The sequence below is a fragment of the Simochromis diagramma genome, unplaced genomic scaffold, assembly GCF_900408965.1.
Source record: "Simochromis diagramma unplaced genomic scaffold, fSimDia1.1 OVJJ01000216.1, whole genome shotgun sequence".
In the NCBI taxonomy this organism is placed as follows: Eukaryota; Metazoa; Chordata; class Actinopteri; order Cichliformes; family Cichlidae; genus Simochromis; species Simochromis diagramma.
This window is the reverse complement of record NW_024386883.1, coordinates 15,609,170-15,631,229: the sequence shown is the minus strand read 5'-3', so window position 1 is coordinate 15,631,229 and position 22,060 is coordinate 15,609,170. Positions and strand designations below refer to the sequence as shown.

At 40.5% G+C, this 22,060-nt stretch overlaps 1 protein-coding gene across 1 annotated transcript in view; it reads left to right on the top strand.

Moving 5' to 3' along the window:
- Window positions 1–10,925: 10,925 nt before the first annotated feature.
- The window catches only part of vps37d (VPS37D subunit of ESCRT-I), a 53,669-nt gene continuing 42,534 nt past the window's right edge, over window positions 10,926–22,060 (top strand). Inside the window, exons 1-2 of the mRNA XM_040032477.1 lie at window positions 10,926–11,187; window positions 20,201–20,372. Of these exons, the coding sequence (XP_039888411.1) occupies window positions 11,065–11,187; window positions 20,201–20,372 (295 nt within the window). The 5' untranslated portion in view covers window positions 10,926–11,064. The remainder of the gene's footprint in view (window positions 11,188–20,200; window positions 20,373–22,060) is intronic.

Here is a 22,060-nt window from a genome sequence, read left to right as displayed (position 1 = left end):
AAGCATGTGTGTGATTGGGTGAATGAGGTAGCAAAAAAAGCACTTTGAGTGCCCAGTTACAGTAGAAACGTGCTGTATAACTCCATTTACCATTTGATTCATGTGGAAGCAGTAAAGATTTACTCAGTATCTCACAGGACTGCTTAGAGTCCCACATGACTGTGTAATACCTACCCATATTTAAGCTGTATGTCAGCAGGAACCAGGGTTATAACCTTATGTGTATTTATATGAGATGATGATGAGATGAGATAGCCTTTATTTGTCAGTTGCAGGTCTTTTGCCCACAACCGAGATGACAGACCTTGCCGACCATACATACAATACAAACATCACATTGGGGAGACAGGTCAGGACAGGTAGCGAGGAAAAAAAAATATTGAAATGTGCAACACAAAAGGATAATACAGGAATGCACAGGTATCAACACACCATAACACAATAAACACAGACAAGCAACATGGGAAAGAGTTCCAGTGTGTACATCTGATCTGGGACCGCTACAATCTTTCGACTGCGCCTCCAGCTGACCCGATGTCCACATCATGTCCACACCTAACCCCCGATGTCACATATTTTGGGTGACTCATCACAGATTAGGAAGTTACCAGCTTCTTTACCTGTGCAGGTGGCAAGAGGTGCAGGTGAGGCTGGAGAGACATGAGAAACAATGAGAGGAAGTGGTAGATTGTTCTGAGGTTGCCTTTTGTCTTTAATTCATTGTCATTTGTTAATAAGATTTTTGTTAATAAATGTCACTTCTTTGCACACATTCCTGCCTCGAGAACTGCTTCATAAACACTCCTTTAAAAACTTTGTGGTCTCAACCACCTTCTGCGTGGGGTCTGGTCTGTCAAGGCCCATTATGAAATCTCAGGTGTTTTTGACTTTGTAATCTTGCTGTTTTGAAACTGGATGTGACGACCGAGCAAGCTGTGGCTCTAACTTTTAAACTGAACCCTCACTGACTAACAAACCTGTCAGCCAATGCCCTGAGTAATCCTCCTTTCTAAAACTTAGAATGACTAAATTGTACAAAATGGACTCAATGTTATATCCGATATGATCTGTAATGACTGAGCCTTTTTCGGTGAGTAGTATTGTGGGTAATTGTCTATATAACGGAAAAGCCTTTCTCTGTTATAATTTGATCATTTTGTCACTTTAGAGTCATGTAACATACTAAAATACTTCACGATTTATCGTTCTATGATAATATTACCATTTGTTTTATTATGCTCTGTATATTTCTTATAACCAACAAATATATGGCAATCTAATAGTGGCTGAATATGTTTCCCTAAAAGTTTGTAATTGTCTATTTATAGCCTGATTTTTATCATTATTTTGTGCTACGAAGCTTCAGTTTTATCAAAAAACTATTTAAAATAACCAAAATGGTAAGCCACACTGTTACACACATGCTGTGGTTTGCTGCTTTAAATACTCACTTGAACATGAAATAAATACATTTGAAGACCAAAAAAAAACCCTGCAAAGAAGTTTTGATGAAAAAAAGATGACAATACTGAGCTATTGTTGGTTTAGAGTTATACAGCACAGGGAAACAGCAGCAGTGGTGGCATTTTAACTGGCATCAACAAAATAAAAGTAACAGACAAATGATCAACGTCAAAGTGAAACTGTTAGTTTAATTAGAGTTACTTTTACAGATGGTGTCATACTGTGCATGCTGGTTCCCTTTAACCCAGACTTTTGGATAACTAATGCCTGCTGATTACTGAAGAAAGTCTGTAGACATTCTAGTGTATGCCTCTCCTCCTGTAGCCACACTGCCCCCTGTGGGGAGGTTTGTCTTAGCACCTAATTGACTGTAAATATAATTTCCTTACAACCCAAAAAGATATAGGGCTGAGGGAAGTAACATAAAACTAGATGTGGGAACACGAGGAGGCTGTTTGGGTCTGTTTAAAAAGCTTTATTGCCAAGATTTTTAAGTTTTTCAAAGTCATTCAGAGGAATGACCTTGAAAAACTTATTCATGCATTTATCACCACTAGACTGGACTACTGCAACTCTCTCTACTTGGGCCTCAACCACTCTTCTCTCTGTTGTTTGCAGCAATACGCTGCTGCACACCTTTTAACTGGTACTAGAATGTATGATCACATCACTCCAGTTTTAGCTAACTTGCATCAGCTCCCTGTCAAATATCACATTGATTTTAAAATCCTCTTTCTTGCTTTTAAAATTTTAAACTTGGCACCTAGCTATCTAACTGAACTCCTCTATTTGTATAACCCCAAAAAAGCACTAAGATCTTCTAGTCGTGGTCTCGGCTGAAGTCCAGAGGTGATCGTGCCTTTGCAAATGCAGACTCTGGAATAACCTTCCTGTTGATATTTGTACTTCCGAGTCTATTCAGTCTTTTCAATCACGTCTTAAAACTCACTTTTTAACTTTGACTTTTGAATAAAACTGGTTTGACTATCATCCGGCTTGGTTTTTTTTAATGTTTGTTACCTGTGTTGTTTGTTGGTCTGTTTTGTTTGTTAATGGTTTGTTTTATCTTTTCATTCTCTTTTTGGCTGATTGTGAAGCACTTTGGTCAACACTGTTGTTTTTAAAATGTGCTATAGAAATACATTTTGATTTGATTTGTGTTAGGGTGCCTGGGTCGTCAACCCAGTGTTCTGTGTTTTTGGTTCTTTGATTATGTTTATTTCATTATATTCTAGCTTTCTTTGTCTTATGGGTTATTGTATTATTCTAAGTGTAGGTTGTCTGTGTGGGTTTTGTTAGACTTTTAGTCTTCTGGTTTTCTGTCTGTGATCCATAGTTGCTGTCTCCCCTGTCTGCTGTCTCCCTGTGTCAAGTCGGCGTCTGTGTCATGTTTCCTGTTTTACTTTGAAGGTCTGCGTCTTATGTTAAAGTCTCTGGTTTTGCTTCCTTGGTCTCCTCAGCCCTGATTTATCCCAGCTGTGTTTCCCTCCTGTCTCTCATTCCCTGATTGCTCCCTCTGTATATTTAAGCCCTGTGTTTTCCTTTGTCTGTGTTGGGATCACCATCACCCCACACTGTGTGTTCGTGCCAGCTGCATGCCAGTTTGTTATTGCTATTTTCAGTTTGTTTAGTTTTCTGTTCGGCCTCTCATCCAGGAATAAAGCTGAGTTTGAGTTCACGTTTGCCTCCTGGAGTCTGCACATTGGGTCCTCCATTTCACCTCATTTCACATAAGAACTGATTAACAGAAAGATTACAAGCCTACACCTCAATTCCCTATAAACTTCCCCAGGTTACAGTAACAGAAGGCAAAAAAGCACAAATCAATCAGGTTAACAATGAAAATCAAGCTAGCCAGAAACATAAGCTGAACGAAAAGCAGGCAAGCAAAGCTAAGGTTAAACACTGATACTCTGACAACCATAAAAAAAATGGCCAAAGGCCCTGAAGTGTAGCTTCAGTCAGCTTATAGAGTCCTTGGAGAGCATCCACTGGCTGCAGGACTCAGACCTCAGCTAATGACATGAAAATCAGGATCAGCAGGAGGGAAGTGTGAAAGCCAGACGTCAGGACCTGGAAACAGCATAGCTTTACATCGTTTTAAAGGAATGTAGCACAAGGTGGAAGTTTACTTTGTTTTGTAGCTTTTTGCCCTATTTTGCTTTCCTGTTTATTTAAATGAATAATTTGCACACAACTTTTGTTCAAGCTCAGATTTTTAGCACTTAAGTTAAAATCAGTGATGTGTGCCATGATTACTTCAGTGTTTGTGTGATTTGGGGTGTTATTATGAGCAAAACAAGCCACTATTACACAATTTGGCTATTTTCTGTACAAAGCACAGGAACAGGGGACACAGTGAGAGTCAGGTCATCTCACCGAAGGCGTAGTTCATCTCTCCGTCCACGGTCTGAGCTTAAAGCAGTTTGAAACTTTGCAAATTTAACTAAAGCTCTCAACAGACTGTGAACAAATGACATCTGTGGCTGCGCGTCCAAAATATCTTTGCACTGTGTTGAGAGACATTCACTGAAGGTGAGCTAAAGCCAAGCTGTACTTTCCAGTAATACCAGTTTGTTCCACAAGATGGTGCAGTGAGTCAGGCAAAATAAAACACACAGTTCTATGCAGAAGTCTTGAACCCAAATTTGAAATATTTCAATATAAGCATCATCAGTAAGTACAGAGGAGGAGAGAGCTACAACAGTGAATGTCTACAGCCTTCTGTAAAGCACGGTGGAGGCTCTGTCATTCCGTTCAACCACTGGTGATGGCGATCTTGTCAAAAATGAGCAACAAATTTTGAGCAACCATCGAATCGCAAAAGACTTTATATTACTGCATGGCAGCAGTTCCAAACACACTGTCAAAGCAGTAAAAACATACCTGGAAAGAAAAACCTACAATGAAACACTACCAGTTCTGGATTGGCCTCCCCAAAAGCCCAGACCTCAACATTTATATGCATTTGCATATTTAAAGTAAGCATTGCATCTACTTTCCATAGCAAAACATAAAGAAATGAGGGATGGCTCAACACTTTTGGACAGTACAGTATCGTTTCATCACTGAATTAAATTCTTTAATTATTGTGACCCTTAGCTTTTGTTTAATTTTTCCAATGCAAGGAATGAATATGTTTATATGACTCTTGCACCATACCGATTCATATATTAATGTAAATGCAATTTATTATACTTTACAGAAAATAAGTTCATAATAAGGATTCAGCACCTTTTGCGACGAGTTTCCTCATGCAGACAGTTTTCCAGTCTGTTCTTTCGATGATGTATTATGTTCAGTTCACACCAAACACAAAGCAAAAACTGTCCCCGAAGTGTTTTTTGAACCCACAGGTGTTTGTCAGCAGGTGAAGGAACTTTAGCTGGACTCAAGGAACTGTAACATATTCTCAGGATTTAATAGGAGGTCCAATTAGTTTGCTTGCTCTTCTCCAACCCCTCTCCTTTTATGTTCTGTCTCTATGTAGATGAAAAGTAAAGCAGAATCATAGAATTTAGCAGGCCTCTAACAGGCCTTTGCAACACAGCTGTGAGCTAATTAAACACACAATAAACACACTTCTAAAGCTCAATGATGAGACTCCAATGACAAAGTTACTTGGTTGGAATTATAAAGGACTTGGTCAGCTGAAGGTAATTAGCCTTTTTTATTTTTTTATTCAGTTCAATTCAATTCAATTTTATTTATACAGCGCCAAATCACAACAACAGTTGCCTCAAGGTGCTTTATATTGTAAGGTAGACCCTACAATAATACATACAGAGAAAAAACCCAACAATCATATGACCCCCTATGACCAAGCACTTCGGCGACAGTGGGAAGGAAAAACTCCCTTTTAACAGGAAGAAACCTCCGGCAGAACCAGGCTCAGGGAGGGGCGGGGCCATCTGCTGTGATCGGTTGGGGTGAGAGAAGGAAGACAGGATAAAAGACATGCTGTGGAAGAGAGACAGAGATTAATAACAAGTACGATTTATATGAGAACCTTTATAAATGATCACACAATTAACTGAATCTATGTATTTTTCATATATTTTCTTCTTTCTTGCATATTAGGACCCCTCAGATTCCTCTTGTGACTCATTGGAGGGGCATGATTCATAGTTTGAGTACACTATGAATCATGTACTCATGTTAAGTGGTTTAATGTCACCCAGATACCTCTGCAACATGCTACATGAACCCTGATCAGTGAGCATTTTTATTTTGATTAAATATCACAAGTCGTAAAATGCCAGCAGCAGTCATGAGTGCTTTTATTTTGACACAGTACCTCAAACAACAGGTTTAAATGCAGTTTTCTTTACGCTGAGTTCTTATTCACTGTCTTATTCTTTGCATTTTATGCAATTTTGATGTAACCCCCCCAGAAAAGCCCTCAGTTTGACCACTCTGACAGCACTTTGATTTTGATGAGTCAGGAAATGAGTTTGGTTTGGTTTCACTTTGCTTTCTGACATTACAGTTGGCTGCAGCAAGCTTAGCGTCACCACTTTTGCTGACTGTTGCGCCATTTGTTGCCAAACAGCGGTTTTACGCATAAACTTTGGTTTCAGTGGACAAAGCTCATGCTCTTTTTTTTTTTTTGTGGTTTTAAGAAAATGTGTCGAAGACAAGGCCGCCACAGACAGAAAGCAGTTATTGTTTCTCTCAGAAGGATCATAATCAGTGCATCTATTCAGGAGAGCTTGACGATGATGAGCCAGCCAGGTAGATTTGGTCTGCAGCAGAGGGTCATCCATCCACACATGCACATTTTCAATAAGATAAACATGATACAATAGACTGAAAACACATAATTAAATAAAATAACAGAGAGGCCACATAGCATTATGCCGCACAACTATGATTTCTTTATTTGACTGATCGCTGCTGGAACAAAACTCTATTTAAAGTTTGTTGTTCTCTACTTTGGGACCACAAAACTTTATCCAAAAGGAAGATAGTGAAACTCACCATGCAAAGAGTGGCAGCCAGCTACCGTAGCTGTCAGGAGTGCTGGGTTCAGCTGTGACTCTTCAATTTTGTTGTAATTTCTCCTGTTTTGTCATGGCTAACAGACCTAAACTACTGGAAAACATCTGGAAAACAAGGAAGAGGCTCTGTCAAGGTTTAGGGCTGGATTTCAGACAGTGCCGTTGGACAGCTCGTCAGTATTGATGGAAATATGAATACGGAAAAGTACCATCCGATTTTGATCTACTGTGGATCTGGAAAGCTTCTGAGTGGCATCGACTCTATTTTTCAGCATTGACTGGCATCCCCGGAGCCCAGACCTCAACATTATTGAAGCAGTGTGGGATCATTTTGACAGAGAACAGAACAAAGGCAGCCAATATACAAAGAAGAGCTTTTAATGTCTTTCAAGAAGCCTGGAGAACTATTCCTGAACACTACGTGACTATGAGAGTTCAGACTGTGCTGCAGAATAAAGGTGGACATATCAAATATTGACTTTAAAGCACATTAGAATTGTAAAAACTCTATTTTTGCATTAAGAAATTTATTCTATGTATGTTTGCAGATGTTTCAATGAATCACTGAACTCTCCTAGCAAAATATGAAGAAATTAGGGAAATGAGAGATAGCTCCAGACTTTGCAGAGTACTGTAAAACAAGTATCTTAAAACATCACAATCCAGGCACTAAGGATAGGTTTGTAAAAGTATTGAAAGACCTTTATTTTCCACGAGCTTGCAGAGGTACAAAGAGCTTCTTGATAGCCTCACTCACCATGCCTGTGCTGCACTAATCACATGCACCATTTTTCTTCAGCCTCTAGGGGCAGTGGTGAGCATAGCATTTTTCTAGCCTTTCAGGAAGCACATAGCCCTCTGATAGGCTGTTTATTTCAATATACAGTACCCTGAAGCTTAACATGCGTGTAACAGCCTATCGTAGGGCTTTGTACTTCCTGGGTGAAGTACTTACTTTAACCTCAAACGACCCTGGTTTGTGATTTTAGTAAGTAAAGGGTTTGGTCCCTTAAAGGTTGAAAAGCATTTTTAGATCAAACAGTCAGCTCTTCCTGATGATTTAAAGCCTCGCTTTAAAAGTGACTCACAAATGATCTATAACGCACTACTAAACGGTTTACACACAGTTATTAAAGCAACAAATTAAAATGTCTATAAGACAGTGATTACAGTAATTACCAAAAAACGCGGACTTACTTTTTGGGCTTCATGTTTTTTTTTAAAGAGTAAGTAATTTTAACCTTGTTTAACCTTCAAGTTTTTATGCAGCTGAAACCACGAAACAAGTTTATCTGCAATGAAACCACAAACAACACACAGACGCTGATATCTCAGACATCAGTCACTGCTCACTTGTTGTCTCAGATGTTTACAGGATCTTAAAGGATGTGGTGGCACAAACAGTTTATGAAGGGAGTAAAACAAATGCAGAAAAAAAGCTTCTGTATAAAGGCCAAATGCAAGATGCAAGTCTTTCCTGTAAAATCATATTTTGTTTTAGAATCTTACAACTACAATTATTTAAAACACCTGGACTAACACTGCTTTTGCATGCTATAAACTCCCATATAGGTATTAGTGTTTATTAATGTGTAGTATTTGTAAATAATTTTAATTTCTAATCTACAGATACATTTGATATCTTTATCACCCTGTTTTAAGTTGATATTATTTATTTTTCACTTGTCCTTTCAAAGCAGATGTTATAGCTGTGACGTTAAAAATTCATCTGCTCACATCTAATCTGTAGTGTGATATAAATCCTTTACTAAAAGCTTTGACATAGATTTATAAATCATAAATAGATCTGATTAAATATATGAAACCCAAGTTTAATGATCTGGTCATAGACGTGTTTGTATTTTATATGAAGTTTGTCATTGTCGTCCATAAACGAGCAGCTTTTATGTTGAAAGGTCTGAAACGGAAGTTAAATCAGAGCTAAACACGCAAGTTTCACACAGATAAATAAGACACAATTTTGGAAGAAAATCATATCAAATTGAGGTTAAAGGTTGTTTTACATTTAAAAAGTATATATTAATATAGTCTGTATACCAGCTCCTGGGAAACACAACCAAGTGAAAATTATTAAAATGTTTAATCAATAACCAATGAAATGGTTTATGCTTCTAAATGTGAAAATGTTTTTTGGCAAAGTGCTGAGCGGACTAGATAGATAAAGTGTTTCTGGATGTTCTCATGTTGCAAAACTTGAGCCAGCTTTCTTTGCAGCAACACTCTGCTTTTCATTTTATTTTCTAACAGAGCCCTTTGCGTCTGCAGCGCTCTGTCTCTGCTCCAATGCAGAGGGTTCATTAAAATGAATGAGGAGGAGGCCATGTTTCTACATGCAGTGCTTGTGTCTTTTGGAACAAAGTGATAAGGTGGCCTTCAGCTGCCTGATATTCAGGCTGTGTGCCAAAGTGTAGCTTTAATGCCCTCATTATTTTATTACGATTCTACTTTCAATTATTTAAAGGGTTAATTGATTGTTGTTGTATTGATTTTATTGTATTCTGAATGTGTGCTTTTTACGGTATCTGTGCATGCCAGGTGTGCTGTGTTTGGCTTTGGGAGACTGCACACTCTGGTAAACAAACTCTAGTTTAAGGTGCAACAGGCAGAAATCTATTCAAACCACATCCATCCCACTCTCCCAGGTGAAACACCACTGCTATAAATCCGTCTTATCTGAGCTTTTTCCTCTAATATTCTTTATGCTGCTGGATTCTGCTCCACAGAGTCTCCTGTCATGGATAAATCCTCTAAAGCCTAAAAGCTCACAAGAGGTGCAGGAGTCTAGTTCTCTTTCAGACCACTCGAACAAAAATGAGCTGAAATACTATTAAGGATTTTACCCGAGCAACCACACCTGAGCTGATAATAGATCTGAAACATGAATGGAGTAAAAGATGGACATAGCCTCCAGCTCTCAAAAAAGCAAAAGCCAGCACGGAAGTGAATTAAACATGCGTTCTTTTTAATGGCCAGCATGAGGCGACTCATCTGGTTGCGAAAATGAGTCATATTCAGTAGAGCACAAAGTTCATTATGTTCCTTTGGTTCATTCTACAAGTCAGAAAGGAGGATTATCGAGGGTGGGCTCAACAGTGGTAAAAACTCTCAGCTTCAGGCTCCATAACGAGACGTTATAACAAATGTGTGATGCTACGTCCATCTTTTATGCCATCTAATGCCAAAATTGTGCCACACTTCCTCCTTTTCTTACAGAACACTCGTGCTACAGCATATGAACTCTGGTCTCCTTTTGATGTGCCTCATAGTGGAGACTTCCTATAGGACCTACTTATTAGGGGTGCAACAATACTCCTATCGATATTGAACCGTTCATACAATGCTTTTGGTTCGGTATGCATATGTATCGAACAATACAATTTTTTAAAATATATTTTATCAACTTTTCTTCTGACGATGCTGTCTGTGTTGAGCGCTCAGTGGATCTGCGTTCGACTACTCCACCTAGGCTGCACCGTTGAGTGCAGATCCACTGAGCGCAGCGCAAGCTAGCAAGACAGAAGCTAAGCTCGTTGCAACATGGCAACTGCCTCAACACTACCCGAAATTGAACCTCCCCCACCCTCATTCAGATTTGGCGTTTGGAACTATCTTGGTTTTCATGTGAAGCATGACCCTATTGGTAAGCGCGCCATGGACAAAAGTAAAACAGTATGTCGGATGTGCCACGCAATGCTCAATTGGTGGGAACTAGTGCGTTAGCGCAGTTAGCTTGTTAACGTGTTGACGCCGTCCAGCCCCACGCACGGGGCGATCCGCGGTAGCTCGTTAACTGAGATTTGCCGTGTTGTGGCGTTAACGTCACTTCAACGAGATTAACGCTGACAGCACTAGTGGGAACAACGAATATGACTGCACATTTACGCAAAGACAAGTGGAAGCAGACAAAAACAACAAGCACGCATGCTACAAACTTTACCCGAGACAGCTGTTAGCACATGATTCTCATTATGGGGACTTGATATGTTTAATGTGCTGCTGAGAATATAGCCCAGAAGAAGGGTATAGCTTTTATTTTGGAAAGAGCCATTTCTCTTTTCCAAAGATGAGTGATTTTTCGATCAGATAGATTTATTTATTTTTTATTATTTTGTTGTTTCAGCAACATTAAATTTAAAAACGGTACTTTTGAGTTAAAATATATATTTATAATTTTAATAAATGACAAATTAAAAAGGCATGAACATTTTTTTTGTATAGAAAAAATATCAAACCCTGACACCAAAGTATTGAACCGAACCGAACCGTGAATCGTTGCACCCCTACTACTTATGTGTTCTTAAATTAGTTCATGTTTAATCTGATTAATGATTAAGCTGGTCTACCAAAATTAATCTAATTTTCTTTAGAGGTCCCTTGTGCCACCCCCTTGTAAACGCCCCTGATGTCAGTGCGGTGGAGGTGTTTTATTTTGAAGGAATTGACAGGAAGCGTGACGGCTGTCTGGTAGACGCTGTGTGCGGGACGGTCGCTGTAGCGCATTCCAATGTGAGCAGAGATGTAACCGCTGTGCGGACTTTATGTTTCCCAGCCGTGTTCAGCCGCAATTTCAAGGAATAAAATGTCCAACTTGAAGGAGGCCAGCACTTGTCCTGACGGCTACAGGGCTTTAAGCGCGAGTGAGCTGAGGGAGCTTTTACAAAACGACGACAAAATGGACCAAATCATTCGCCTCAATGAGAAGGTAGGGATCCTCCGTGCTCCCCCAAGAACCAAAGTGCCGAGAGTAATTTGCTCTGTGTTGGCGCTTCGTTAGCAGTACCTCCTGTTTTTTAGCACAGTTTTTGGGGGTTTGTTTGTGGTCATTGCTGAATATTCTGCTGTTTGTGGTCCTCATATTTGGTGTGCGGTGTGTGAAACAGCCCAGCTTTCAGTGCACGGCTCATCGATTGTCTGCGTGGCGAGCGGTCGGATTTCCAATTCGTTCTCATTAAACTCCGCGCTATTAATATTTGCGGTGAATGATTAATTACTGAAGCGAATGTAAAACTCTGGGATATCTCTGTGTTTGGTTCGTACAAGTGGTTTATTTCAGTCTGTAAACCTTCTCACTGGACAGGAAGCTTCGTATCGTGGTCTTGAAGCCCCCCCACATACGCGCCGTCATGTGGCTTGAGTCCTCGCTCCGAATTCCCTTTTAGAAATCTCGCATTGCAGATTTTTTTTTCATTTGCATGTGGGGTTAAACTCGAAGTGGAAGATGACTTTGAGAGAAAAATGAAAGTAATTACATGCTATTTAGTTCGGCGATATTTGAATGTACATAACGTTACACATCCGAGTAAAATTCCCACTTTTAAAACTGGATATGCTTAATCTTTTCGCTCAAGAGACACAATTAAGTTAAGCGGCAGTACTTCATTAAAGAGTTGTGTTACTGCAGTAAACTGCATCTTGGTGTATTGCATTCAAGCCGAATTGAGGAGTGGTAGCCAATCTTTAGAAAACGCCCGAAGTCGTGTTTGTAGGTTTCTGTAAATTTGCGTGAAACCGTGGTAAATATAAATTGGACATTTTCTAAAGGGAGTAACCACTCTGCACTTTAGAGAGGCGCATTTCCAGGGGGGTTGCATGGTGATTTTTGTGGTGTCAAGCGACACCACATCTCTCTCTCTCTCTCTCTCTCTCCCTGACACTCACACACAGACGCACGCTCATACTCATCTTTCCATCACTTAGTTATGGTAAACCTCATGTACACCTAGCTAGCGCGTCTTATCTTACCCAAGCTTTCAAGAAATCCGCATATTCAACAGTTTCGCACCACTTCTTGAAATACTCGTGACCTGTAATGTATTGACCTGTGTTTCTGAACATGCATTTTCCAACATTATTTTTTAAGACATCTGATCAGTCTGGTATGCAATGATTTGTGTCCATCTACATGACATTAACATTTTCCCCTAAAGGTCAAAAAAGTCCACACTCGGAGGCTGGGTGGTTTGGTTGGTTTAGTGAATCATTTACAGCTCACATCAGAGACCACCATTTGAGTCCCACATGTCAGAGTTTAACACTATTAATATATGGAAAAATGAAATGAATTATCAAATAAAACATGCTTTTAATTCTCACTGAAAACTACTCTGTTAGGGTTAAAGACTTAAATAAAAAATAAACTCTGTAGTTGTTACGGAACAGCTAAAACTGCTGTTACACTCCTTTGAAGTCCACTGCCTGGGGCGGATGCTTATTTGGTGCATTGTAATGTAAATTCACCATGGACAAAACACAGTTACCCTCTGATGACAAAATTTTCATTGCTCTGACCCAAGCCAACCATTCGATGATTCACATGGCTATTAAAGCTGTTCAGTTTAGGCCTTACACACTAGTAACGTTTAGGATATCAAACCATCTAGGCTTAGAGATGACCAAGCTGCTCATTTTAGTTTAGAATATAAAAGAAACTGGATCTTAATGCCTAAACACACCTATCTCTTAGGTTTAACAGACTAAATACTACTCCTAGAGCTGGTCCCAATCCCGGATAAATGGATAGGGTTACAAACATGCAGATTGTCAAAAATTAGATTTCTGTACCGGATTGAGGCCTGGGTTAACAACCGCTGGTGCTGCTGTCCAACAGGGTGCCGGTGGAAGCTGTGTTACTGTTGGCTGAAGACAAAGGAAGCGGAAATGGGGAAGCCGTGTTAGAAGGCAGCGAGAGAGATGGGGGTGAAAGTGGGGCTTTAAAGGGAAAGAGCTGGCTCATGTGATGAAAGGTAGGTAGATTAGGTGTAGGTGCAGGGACCAGGTGTAAGGAAAGCAAGGTTTGGAGACTTGGTGGCGGAAGGCAGCTTGGTTTATTTTAGGGATTAAACACTAATCAGTTTAGTTTAGAAAAAGAGCATTGGTTGGGTTAAAGCCAGTGGTTGCCATGGAGAGTGTGCATCCATAGCCCAGTTGTTTGGAGTTTTTGTGTGTTTTTCTGTGAGATCAGGCTGATGCATTAGGATCTAATGAATCAGACACTTGCAGACAGATCTACACCAGTTGTAACCAGACGTCTTTTTCCTGGGCCCCATTCGGATGAGTTTTGCCTCGGGGTTGCTCAAACAGAAAAGGCTCTCAGTTGGGATTCAGCAGCTATAGAATTGCAGTGCTTTTTCACAGCCACGGGTAGAGTAACAACAACAGCGTGTTCACTGAAACGTAACCATTGTGGATTAGTCATCCTCAAACACTGCAAGTGTGCTTAAATCGATGGAGCTAAATAATTAAGAAATGCAATTATTTTGCATTTTGTTTGCAACCCTCTGCATTGTAGCAGCATAAAACGCAGCATTACTGAGACAGGAGAAGCTTGAGAGTCACATCATTAGAAACGACCCTGGCTCTGTGTCGTAGATATAATTAAAACCTGGAGTTTTGAGCAAGTTGGTATAATGAAACTAGACTCGTGCAACAGGTCTTATTTCTGATGCGCTGTTAGACAGTTTGACTTTGGGAGGGCTCTATGAGAGTAGGGTCACTTTGGGTGCAGCCTCAAGTGGCCATTAGAGGAACTGCTGTTTGGGGTATTTTTGGGGTTGGCTTGGTTTTTAAGCTCTGAACGTTGCTGCTTCACTGATGTATGGGATTAGTTAATAACAATAATAATGCGGAGCTTAAATTGGTTGAAAAAAAAAAATGAGCAGCTACCAGTCTGACTACCAGTCAGGTTGACATCTCTGAGAGCCATTCATTCCTCTTTTGTTCCTGCTTTTGTTTTGTTGTGATACGTGTTTGAATACCAGCTGTGTAATGCATTACTGCAGGATGCTTAACAGTTTCTGACATCTTCAGCAGGAATTAGAGCACCGATGTTGGTAGGCTGAACAAGACCCACGTGTGTCCGACTGTATGACATAAAGGAGAAACGACTGCAAAGATGTTCGGAGCGCACAGCTTGTGGGAACATCAGAAATCGCTCACACGATGTGACAACAACACAGCGACCCACTGGAAAGCTGATAAAATGTCAAAACATAAACTGTAGCCTACACATGCCCTAATCACTGCTTGCTGTTTCATTAACCCTTATCAGTGAGGAATGGTATCTAAATCACTCTTCAGACTAAATGTGGGGCGAAGGTGGTGTTTACGTGGAACCTGAGGGGTATGCTGCCAACATAGTTCAACAAAGCCAGGCTTTCTTTGCTTTAGCTGGCTCTAGCTGGACTTTCTGCTTCAGGGTCTGTGTACGCTCACATAAAAAGGGGTGTGTCATGCATCACATGACTCTTCTTCCTCAGAAAATGATCCCCGCGAGAGACGTTATCAGATTATGATGGTGATTTAAAAATCTGTAAAGAACATGAAAAATGTAACTGTGAAAAGCAACAACATAGAAAATGAGACAAGCTATTAATGCTGCAGAAGGTCATTAATCTGGTGATTTAGCACCCAGAGTGATAAAATAAACAAAGAAATCAAGTTTTCTATGTTAATGCTGATTTTTATCAGTGCTGCTGTTTTATTTCTAAGATGACAGCTGCACATTAGAGCTCTGAAACTTGGGACTGGACACATTTAAGCATTGAATGTTACTGTCTCATAGCCTAATAGAGGAGTCATGGAAATAGCTTTTGTTTCCTGGCAGATTAAAGTGAAATTAATTTGAATGATTACACAGGTATTTTCACTGTGTGTGTCTATGTGTTCTTGTAGCTGCAGTTCAGAAGTGTAAAAGGGACCTCGCAGCAGATTAGAACCGACTATAAAGACTGTTCATACATTTTCTACATCACAAAATTAACACAAACGCAATCCTGTGATAATGTTACGGAGTTTGCATTTTATCCAGCAGTTTTACTCAGGTACAACTTAGCAGCTTGCACATATAAAACATATTTGCCCAGCAGATTATCCGTATTACACTTAAATCATGTTATAAATAAAAGAATCGGTAAAAAACGTGAAGCGTTCAGCCAAGACTTGCAATGCAACCTGCTCCTAACCAGGTTGGGTGTTCAGCACGAGTTGCCATGGTGATTTAGACACTTTCATGACACAGAACTTAAATAATCGAATCATTAAAAGAAAACAAACATAAATAATCAGTCTGACATTTTATTTTACTGCCATGCATCATCTGTTGAAGCCTTAAAGTGTGAACCTGAGCCAGTCTTTAGTGGTTAGTTCAGAGGAAACTGCTTAAACAAATTCTTTAGAGTCATACCTCAGTTAATGTAATATCTCAGCTGGTGTAAAGATTGTATAGAAGATTGTATAGAAACACATTTTAAGCCTGTCTTAGGGGTAGTTTGATCTGTCCAAATAATATAATGTTAAAGATATGGCATTGAGTCTTTATGGTCCCGTGCAAAGACTCAGAACACCTTTTCCCATTTACAGCAGTTATTTTAGTTTTGCATGAGAAGTGTTCACTTTAAACAAGAGGACACAGGATAAAAATGCCACACAGTCCCACATGAAATGGGATACCTGACCACTCTATTTATAATCAGCTACACAACAAGCTTCGTGCTGTGTTGTATTTTCAGTTGCGCTTCATTACTTCATATTCGGATGTAGTTTTTTGGTGTCTGGAGATCTTTCCACTTTGCTGGGCTCTTTAATCTTGCAGACTGGTAAAAATGATCCTCGGAGGGGAAACCAGGTAGAGACAGACCTCACGTAACCGCTAAACTTCAGATCTAGGTCATCTTCCCAGTGATTCTGTGTGAACATGAGAATCACAACTAGCTGAAGACTTGGGGGAGGGGATGAGAGCTGTACATTAAACATGGGGGGTGGGTTTATGTCGTGGAAGCTGTCAAGTACTGAGCGCTGGCATCCAATAGATTCATTTACCTTCTTTGTCTTTGAGTAAAATTATTCAAAATTTGCTTGACAAAATTTCATGAAAATTGGTGAGGAGGTGGCGTTTGGGTGAAGGAGTAACCCATTACATTTTGGTGCAGACTGGATGACTTGCTCAAGGTGAACTGCTCTCCCTGAGAATCCTCCTAGTTCTTTGATGAGAGAAGGTTTGAATTTTAATCTCCATTTTGCCTTTTTAAAGGCTATTGAGGGTTTTCCTGGCTCAGAGTGGGCCTTCAGTGGAACATCATTAAACTCGGGTGGTCTGCAGAGAGTCTGCATTGTTGTTCGACAGAAATCTTTGCATTTCCCCTTAAATCAAACCACAAATCCCACATGATAAAGTCTTAGTAAAGGAAAAGCTTCACTGTCAGTACATGAGTCATAGGTTAAAAACAGAGGTGTACAATTGTATTTAAAAATTCAAACGCTTTAGAGCCCTCTTTTGTAAATAACAGGAGGGCTTTTTAATATCTCCTGTACTTATCATTTACACATTCTTCAGGGTATTTTGGAGAGTGCTGCTAGTGCTGGTTTGAAAGCTTTATTGTTTAATCTAAAAGCTTAGTTTCAGCTCCTCTTCCTCAGAAAGTTGGTATGACGATAATGCTGCATTGCTGGTGTAGACCTCTAAAGTGCCATCAACCGCAAAGCATCAGTGTAGCTGCCACCATGTAGCTTCAAACTTCCATTTAACGCATTAATATAACTGAGAATTATTATTATTTTTTTATAAAATGCTTTTGTTGGGTGATAAAATCAGGACTTTAGCTATGATTTTACATGACTCTTAATGCCCATCTGATAACAAAAACAGCAGTGTGTATAGACCTCTATGTGGAGTAGGAGCGAGGCAGATAGATGTAACGTTATCCCCTTTATCTGTTTACACCAAACACACACTGGTTTCTCATTTGTTGAGGAGATGTTACTGTTGGGATTGAACCATAATTCACTGCATCATCACTTTTTGGGATACTGGGATACAATCCGGACCTGCACTGGGTATGGTTGGGTTAATGCTTGAACTGATGCTAGTACCTGGAATTCAATGCTAGTACCCTTTAGTATTTAGTATTTTATTTAGTATCTTGCTTATTTTGGCCTAAGCAGATAAGTTCAGACCTCCCGCCCCCAGCCACCTCCCCCAGCTTTATCAGAGGGAATACTGAGGTGTTCCCCAGCCAGCTCAGAGATGTAATCTGACAGCCTGAAGAAGAAGATGCCAATGTTTCACTAGCTGCATCATGTTCATCCATGGATTCACTTTTCAGGCTATGAAACGCAGTACACTCTTCACCTTTTGGTTAGATTTTGTTTGATCAGGTGTCTGATGTGCTGTCAAGACCAGCTTTGCAGTTTGTGTTACAAATTTTGCAGACGGCATCGTGTAACCTCGCGCAAGATTACTTTGGGGTTGCCGCAGCAACGATTGCAGTTTGTTTGTTCGTCAGCACGTTGCAGGAGTGACGTCACTAAAAGCTGTTTTTTTTTTTTTTTTTTTTTTTTTTTTACGGTTTATTAAATGCATGACATTTGTGAAGTTAATGAATAAATGAGAAAATAACGGTGATTTTTTTTTTTAAAAAAAATAATCAAGCAGCGTTATTTGATATTTTTCTCCTACATGTGGAGATTAGTACAGCTGCCTGCTGTGACCAAGAAGAAGAAAAAAAACGCCCGCTGTGAGATAAGTCAGAGTCAAAACAGTTTCAGGCAAGACAGCCAAACAATGAGCTAGAAGAAGATATAAAGCTCTGAGAAGAGTGGGCGAAACTCACAGTGGGTTCACAAAATCTGCAGGGGGGCGACGCCACATTACACACTGTCGTTTGATCCATTATTGTTTTTATAAAAATATCTTTCTATCTCGTTTATGAAAGTCTTCATAATCATACAAGCTGGCTCCGTGACAGGAGACTGTCAGCGCAACACTGCTTCGTTTCTTGCAGGTACATACTCGGTGTTGCGTGAAGAATTCTTTAATGGAAAAGACTTTTAAGGCCTTCAATTTCTTCACAGACTGAGTGTTAAATTGGCGGCTTGTGTCTCGTTTAGGACAACAGGAACACCTTTTTTATTGCAGTTTACGTGGCAGAAAACAACAACAATGCGTCGCCTCGTCTTCTCCAGTGCAGAGTTCCTGACTCCGAAGTGTCATTTGTCTTGGGCGGTAAACACCGCCAGCCTATGCATCAGAATACAGAAAGCACTCCCTCGCTGAAGACTGCAGCAGTTGTTGTTTGGTAAACTGGGCGGACCAGCCGAGGCAGGATATGCGTCCGTTTGGATTCTTGTTTAAAGAAAGAAAGGAGCTTTATTGGAGTGTGAGTGTGAGTTGAGCTGTATTATCTTTTGATTTCTGAGAATGAATGAAAAGAAGATCTGACATCCTGTTTTTCAGCAGCTCAGACAGTCATCCTTCTTTCGACCTCAGGGCAAATTCTGCAAATTTTTTGAGACTCATCCATTCTTTTGATGACCCGGAAAATGCGAGACAGATGCACCGTGCAGCATGGACTCAATGCAGAGGGCTTCAGGCCCAAAGAGGCTGACCGCTGAAAGTGAGCAATTGAGCAAAAAGAAAGTGGCGGGAATGTGTGAAACTGACTCTTTTAACTTTGTGAAACTCACAAAGTGGCATTGTGTCTGTGTTTGAGACGCCAGCTGCTATTGCTGGGACCAGACTTAAAGGGAGTGGCTTTGAGTTTAATAATTTATGGTGGTCTCATGCTCCAGTGACAATATCACATTTACCACTCCTCCTCCCCATTTACCCAGATCTTAGTCCTTTATCAACATTACGGCTGCAAACAACAGCATTTTATAGTTATCACACTTGATGTTTTTTTTGTTTTCTTTTAAACCTTGGCGTTAGCTTTCTTTTATGTTCCTCTTTCTTTACACAGCAGTTTTTGCTGGTAGCCATTCGTTGTGCTTGCGATTAGTGATAGTGTGAGTGGCTGATCCTCGCTTTTCCCTCATAGCACAAAGAAACTGTAGAGGAAGAAAAACAATATACACTGTTCAATTTTAAAAAACCCAGAAAAACATGAACATTAGAAAAATATCATGTTTTCTTTTTAATGAGAGACAGTGTAACAATATTGTGGTGAAATAATGAACATGTGACTGAAATGCATCACTTGAACTGTTTAGGAATTTGAGGCATTTTTATGCACAGGCCATCATTTTCAGGGACTCAGAAGTAATCAGACTAATAACTGATAAGCAGCATCATGGCCACAGAAGACCAGTCCCCCTCGTTCTGTTAATTCATGACAAATTAAGTCGATTTCAGGAGCTGAAATTGCAACAGGAGCGCCAAAGGGATGTGAATATATGTGAAGGTGGCCATCAGGAGACTGAAGAGCCCAAATAATCTAGTTTAGAAGGAATCACAGAGGACAAAGTGGATGATCACAGAATTGTTATTTAAATTTCTAAGAAAAAAAACCTTCAGAATATTTAGTGTGTTGTCAAGAACACTTGAGAGAATAGGTGTATCATTTTTAAGGTCCACAATCAGTTTATCTCACTGAAGTGTTAAAAAACATCCTTCTAGTTAAATTTTTTGTCCACTTGCTTCTGAGTCTCTGAAAATGAGGCGCTATGTATAAAAATGTCTGTAATTCCTAATGCAGGTGATGCAGTTCTTTCTTGAATTACAGCACAAAGTCTGCAATTAGCGTTTTGATGGTTTATACACACCACAGTCAAAGTCGGAGGCAAAATTGCAAGAGTTGTGTCATTGCCCAAATACTTTCACTGTTCTGTGCAGCACTGTGGCTGCGCAGCTGTTCATGAGCCGGTTGTCACGAGAGTCTTTGCATGTACGAGGGAAAAATGTCAGCTAATTTAACACTAATTGTTTTTCTTTCCCCTCACAGTTTCAGGAGCTCCAGTTTGACAGGGAGATGCTGCTGACCTCTAACCGGAGTTTGGCCGAGGAGAGCCTCGCTCGGCGACCTCGCCTTAATAACGGCAAGCTCCAACTGGCGGAGAAATACCGGGAACTGTCCAACCTGGCAACCACATGCTGGGAAAAACAGAGTCAGCTTGGTAAGTTTGCCCCCACTGCCGAGGAGACAAAGACTGGGAGGGGGGGAAGGCCAGTTTTGGGTTTTTCTTTCTTTCTTTTTTTTTTTGGGTGGATGGGGTGCCAGCGCAGAATCACTGTCAAGACATAAGTCAAGACGAGTGTGGTTGTGATGACAGGGTCACTGGTTCAGAGTCCAAAACCGGGTGAGTAAATATGGGCTTTCTAAGTGAGAGTGCAGCACTGAATTTTTCATTTTTCTGATGATAGCCTCAGAGATTTCAAAAGGTTCAACCAAAAGAAAAAATTCCTCAAATCCAAAGGAAAGGTTTCATCCCAACCACTTAAGGTTTAAACTAATTACACACGATAACCCACAGCGGCTCCTCGTTGTCTCTTCCCCATATGATTGCACTAAGAAACACACACTCGCTGTTGCACACTTTGAGACACAGAAAGCAAAACTAAATGTAAATCACGTTTGACTCGATGCGACACCCTCGCTGGTTCAGAGGATGAGATGATGGAAGTTTCACGTCGGGAGTGCAGCAACGCTTCAGAGTGTCAGCGAGACGAGCCTTCAACCGCCTCGGCGTGACTGGAGTTCGGTCATGGGAACGAAATGGAGCATATCAAATGCCAGCAGGAAGCTTGCAGCAGTTGTCAAGGAATTTGTGGGGTGAAAGGGGCCTTGTCTTTGTTTAGGGAAGTCATGCTTTTGACGGCGCGGCAGCAGCAGAGGATGTCCTCTAAGCCATGCTCCTAAATTTTTAAGCCTCGTGAACGAGTTTAGACATTCCTCCAAGAACGGTTGATAAAATAAATCCTGCTGCATGAGTTTCCATAGGTAACGGCGGCTGCTGCTGCTTATTTGTAAACCTAATGTGTGAGTTTGTATGAATCAGGTCTAGTGCGTGGTTTCTGACACAGCTGCCGGCCAGCGGTGGAAGTTGGAACTTGGGTGGAATTTTAAACTTCCTGTCAATGTGTTCACGTTATTACACAGATGCTATCCCACCTCCCCTGCAAAGCAGGATGGGCGGGGGTCCGTGCTTCCTCTCCAAAACATCTGATTCTCATTTGGTGCTGGAGGAGTGTGGGGGGGGGGGGGAGGAGATGAATGAGGCGAATAATCGTAGCGGAGACAAACGTCGGAGTGGATCAAGGCAGACAGCTGTATTGTTTAATACATCCTGCAGTTTGGTGTAGGGAACGCTGGCCTGGGTGAGCTGTAGTTGTAGTCCCCGGGTGGAGCTGAGGCCTTGAGTGTTTCTGCTTCAGCTTCTCACAAATATTATTGGCATTGTTTTCCACTGCTGCCTTCTCCTGTTACACTAGAAACCAAGAGCTCTGACTTCCATGGGATGGAAACCCACTAAAAACATGAACATATTGTGGCTTGTTCAGAAATATTTGTTGAAGATGTTCTTTTATGACAACCATCAGGTTTCTAGAGAAAAGGAGGAACAACACTAATGATCGGGGGGGAATAAATGAAGGGAAACTTGAGATCGCTGGAATGTGACACAAAAGAGGACTATGTTGCCAAAAGAGACTCCAAAGCTGGGATTAATGTTCGCAGATCACGCCAACTTAACTGCCTAACCAGACCAGTAAGATTTACTAGTTGGGCCTCTTTAAACGGCAATATTTGTAAACATAAAAGTTACCTGTGTGTGTGTGTGACAGGTGTGGAGGTGAAAACTAATCC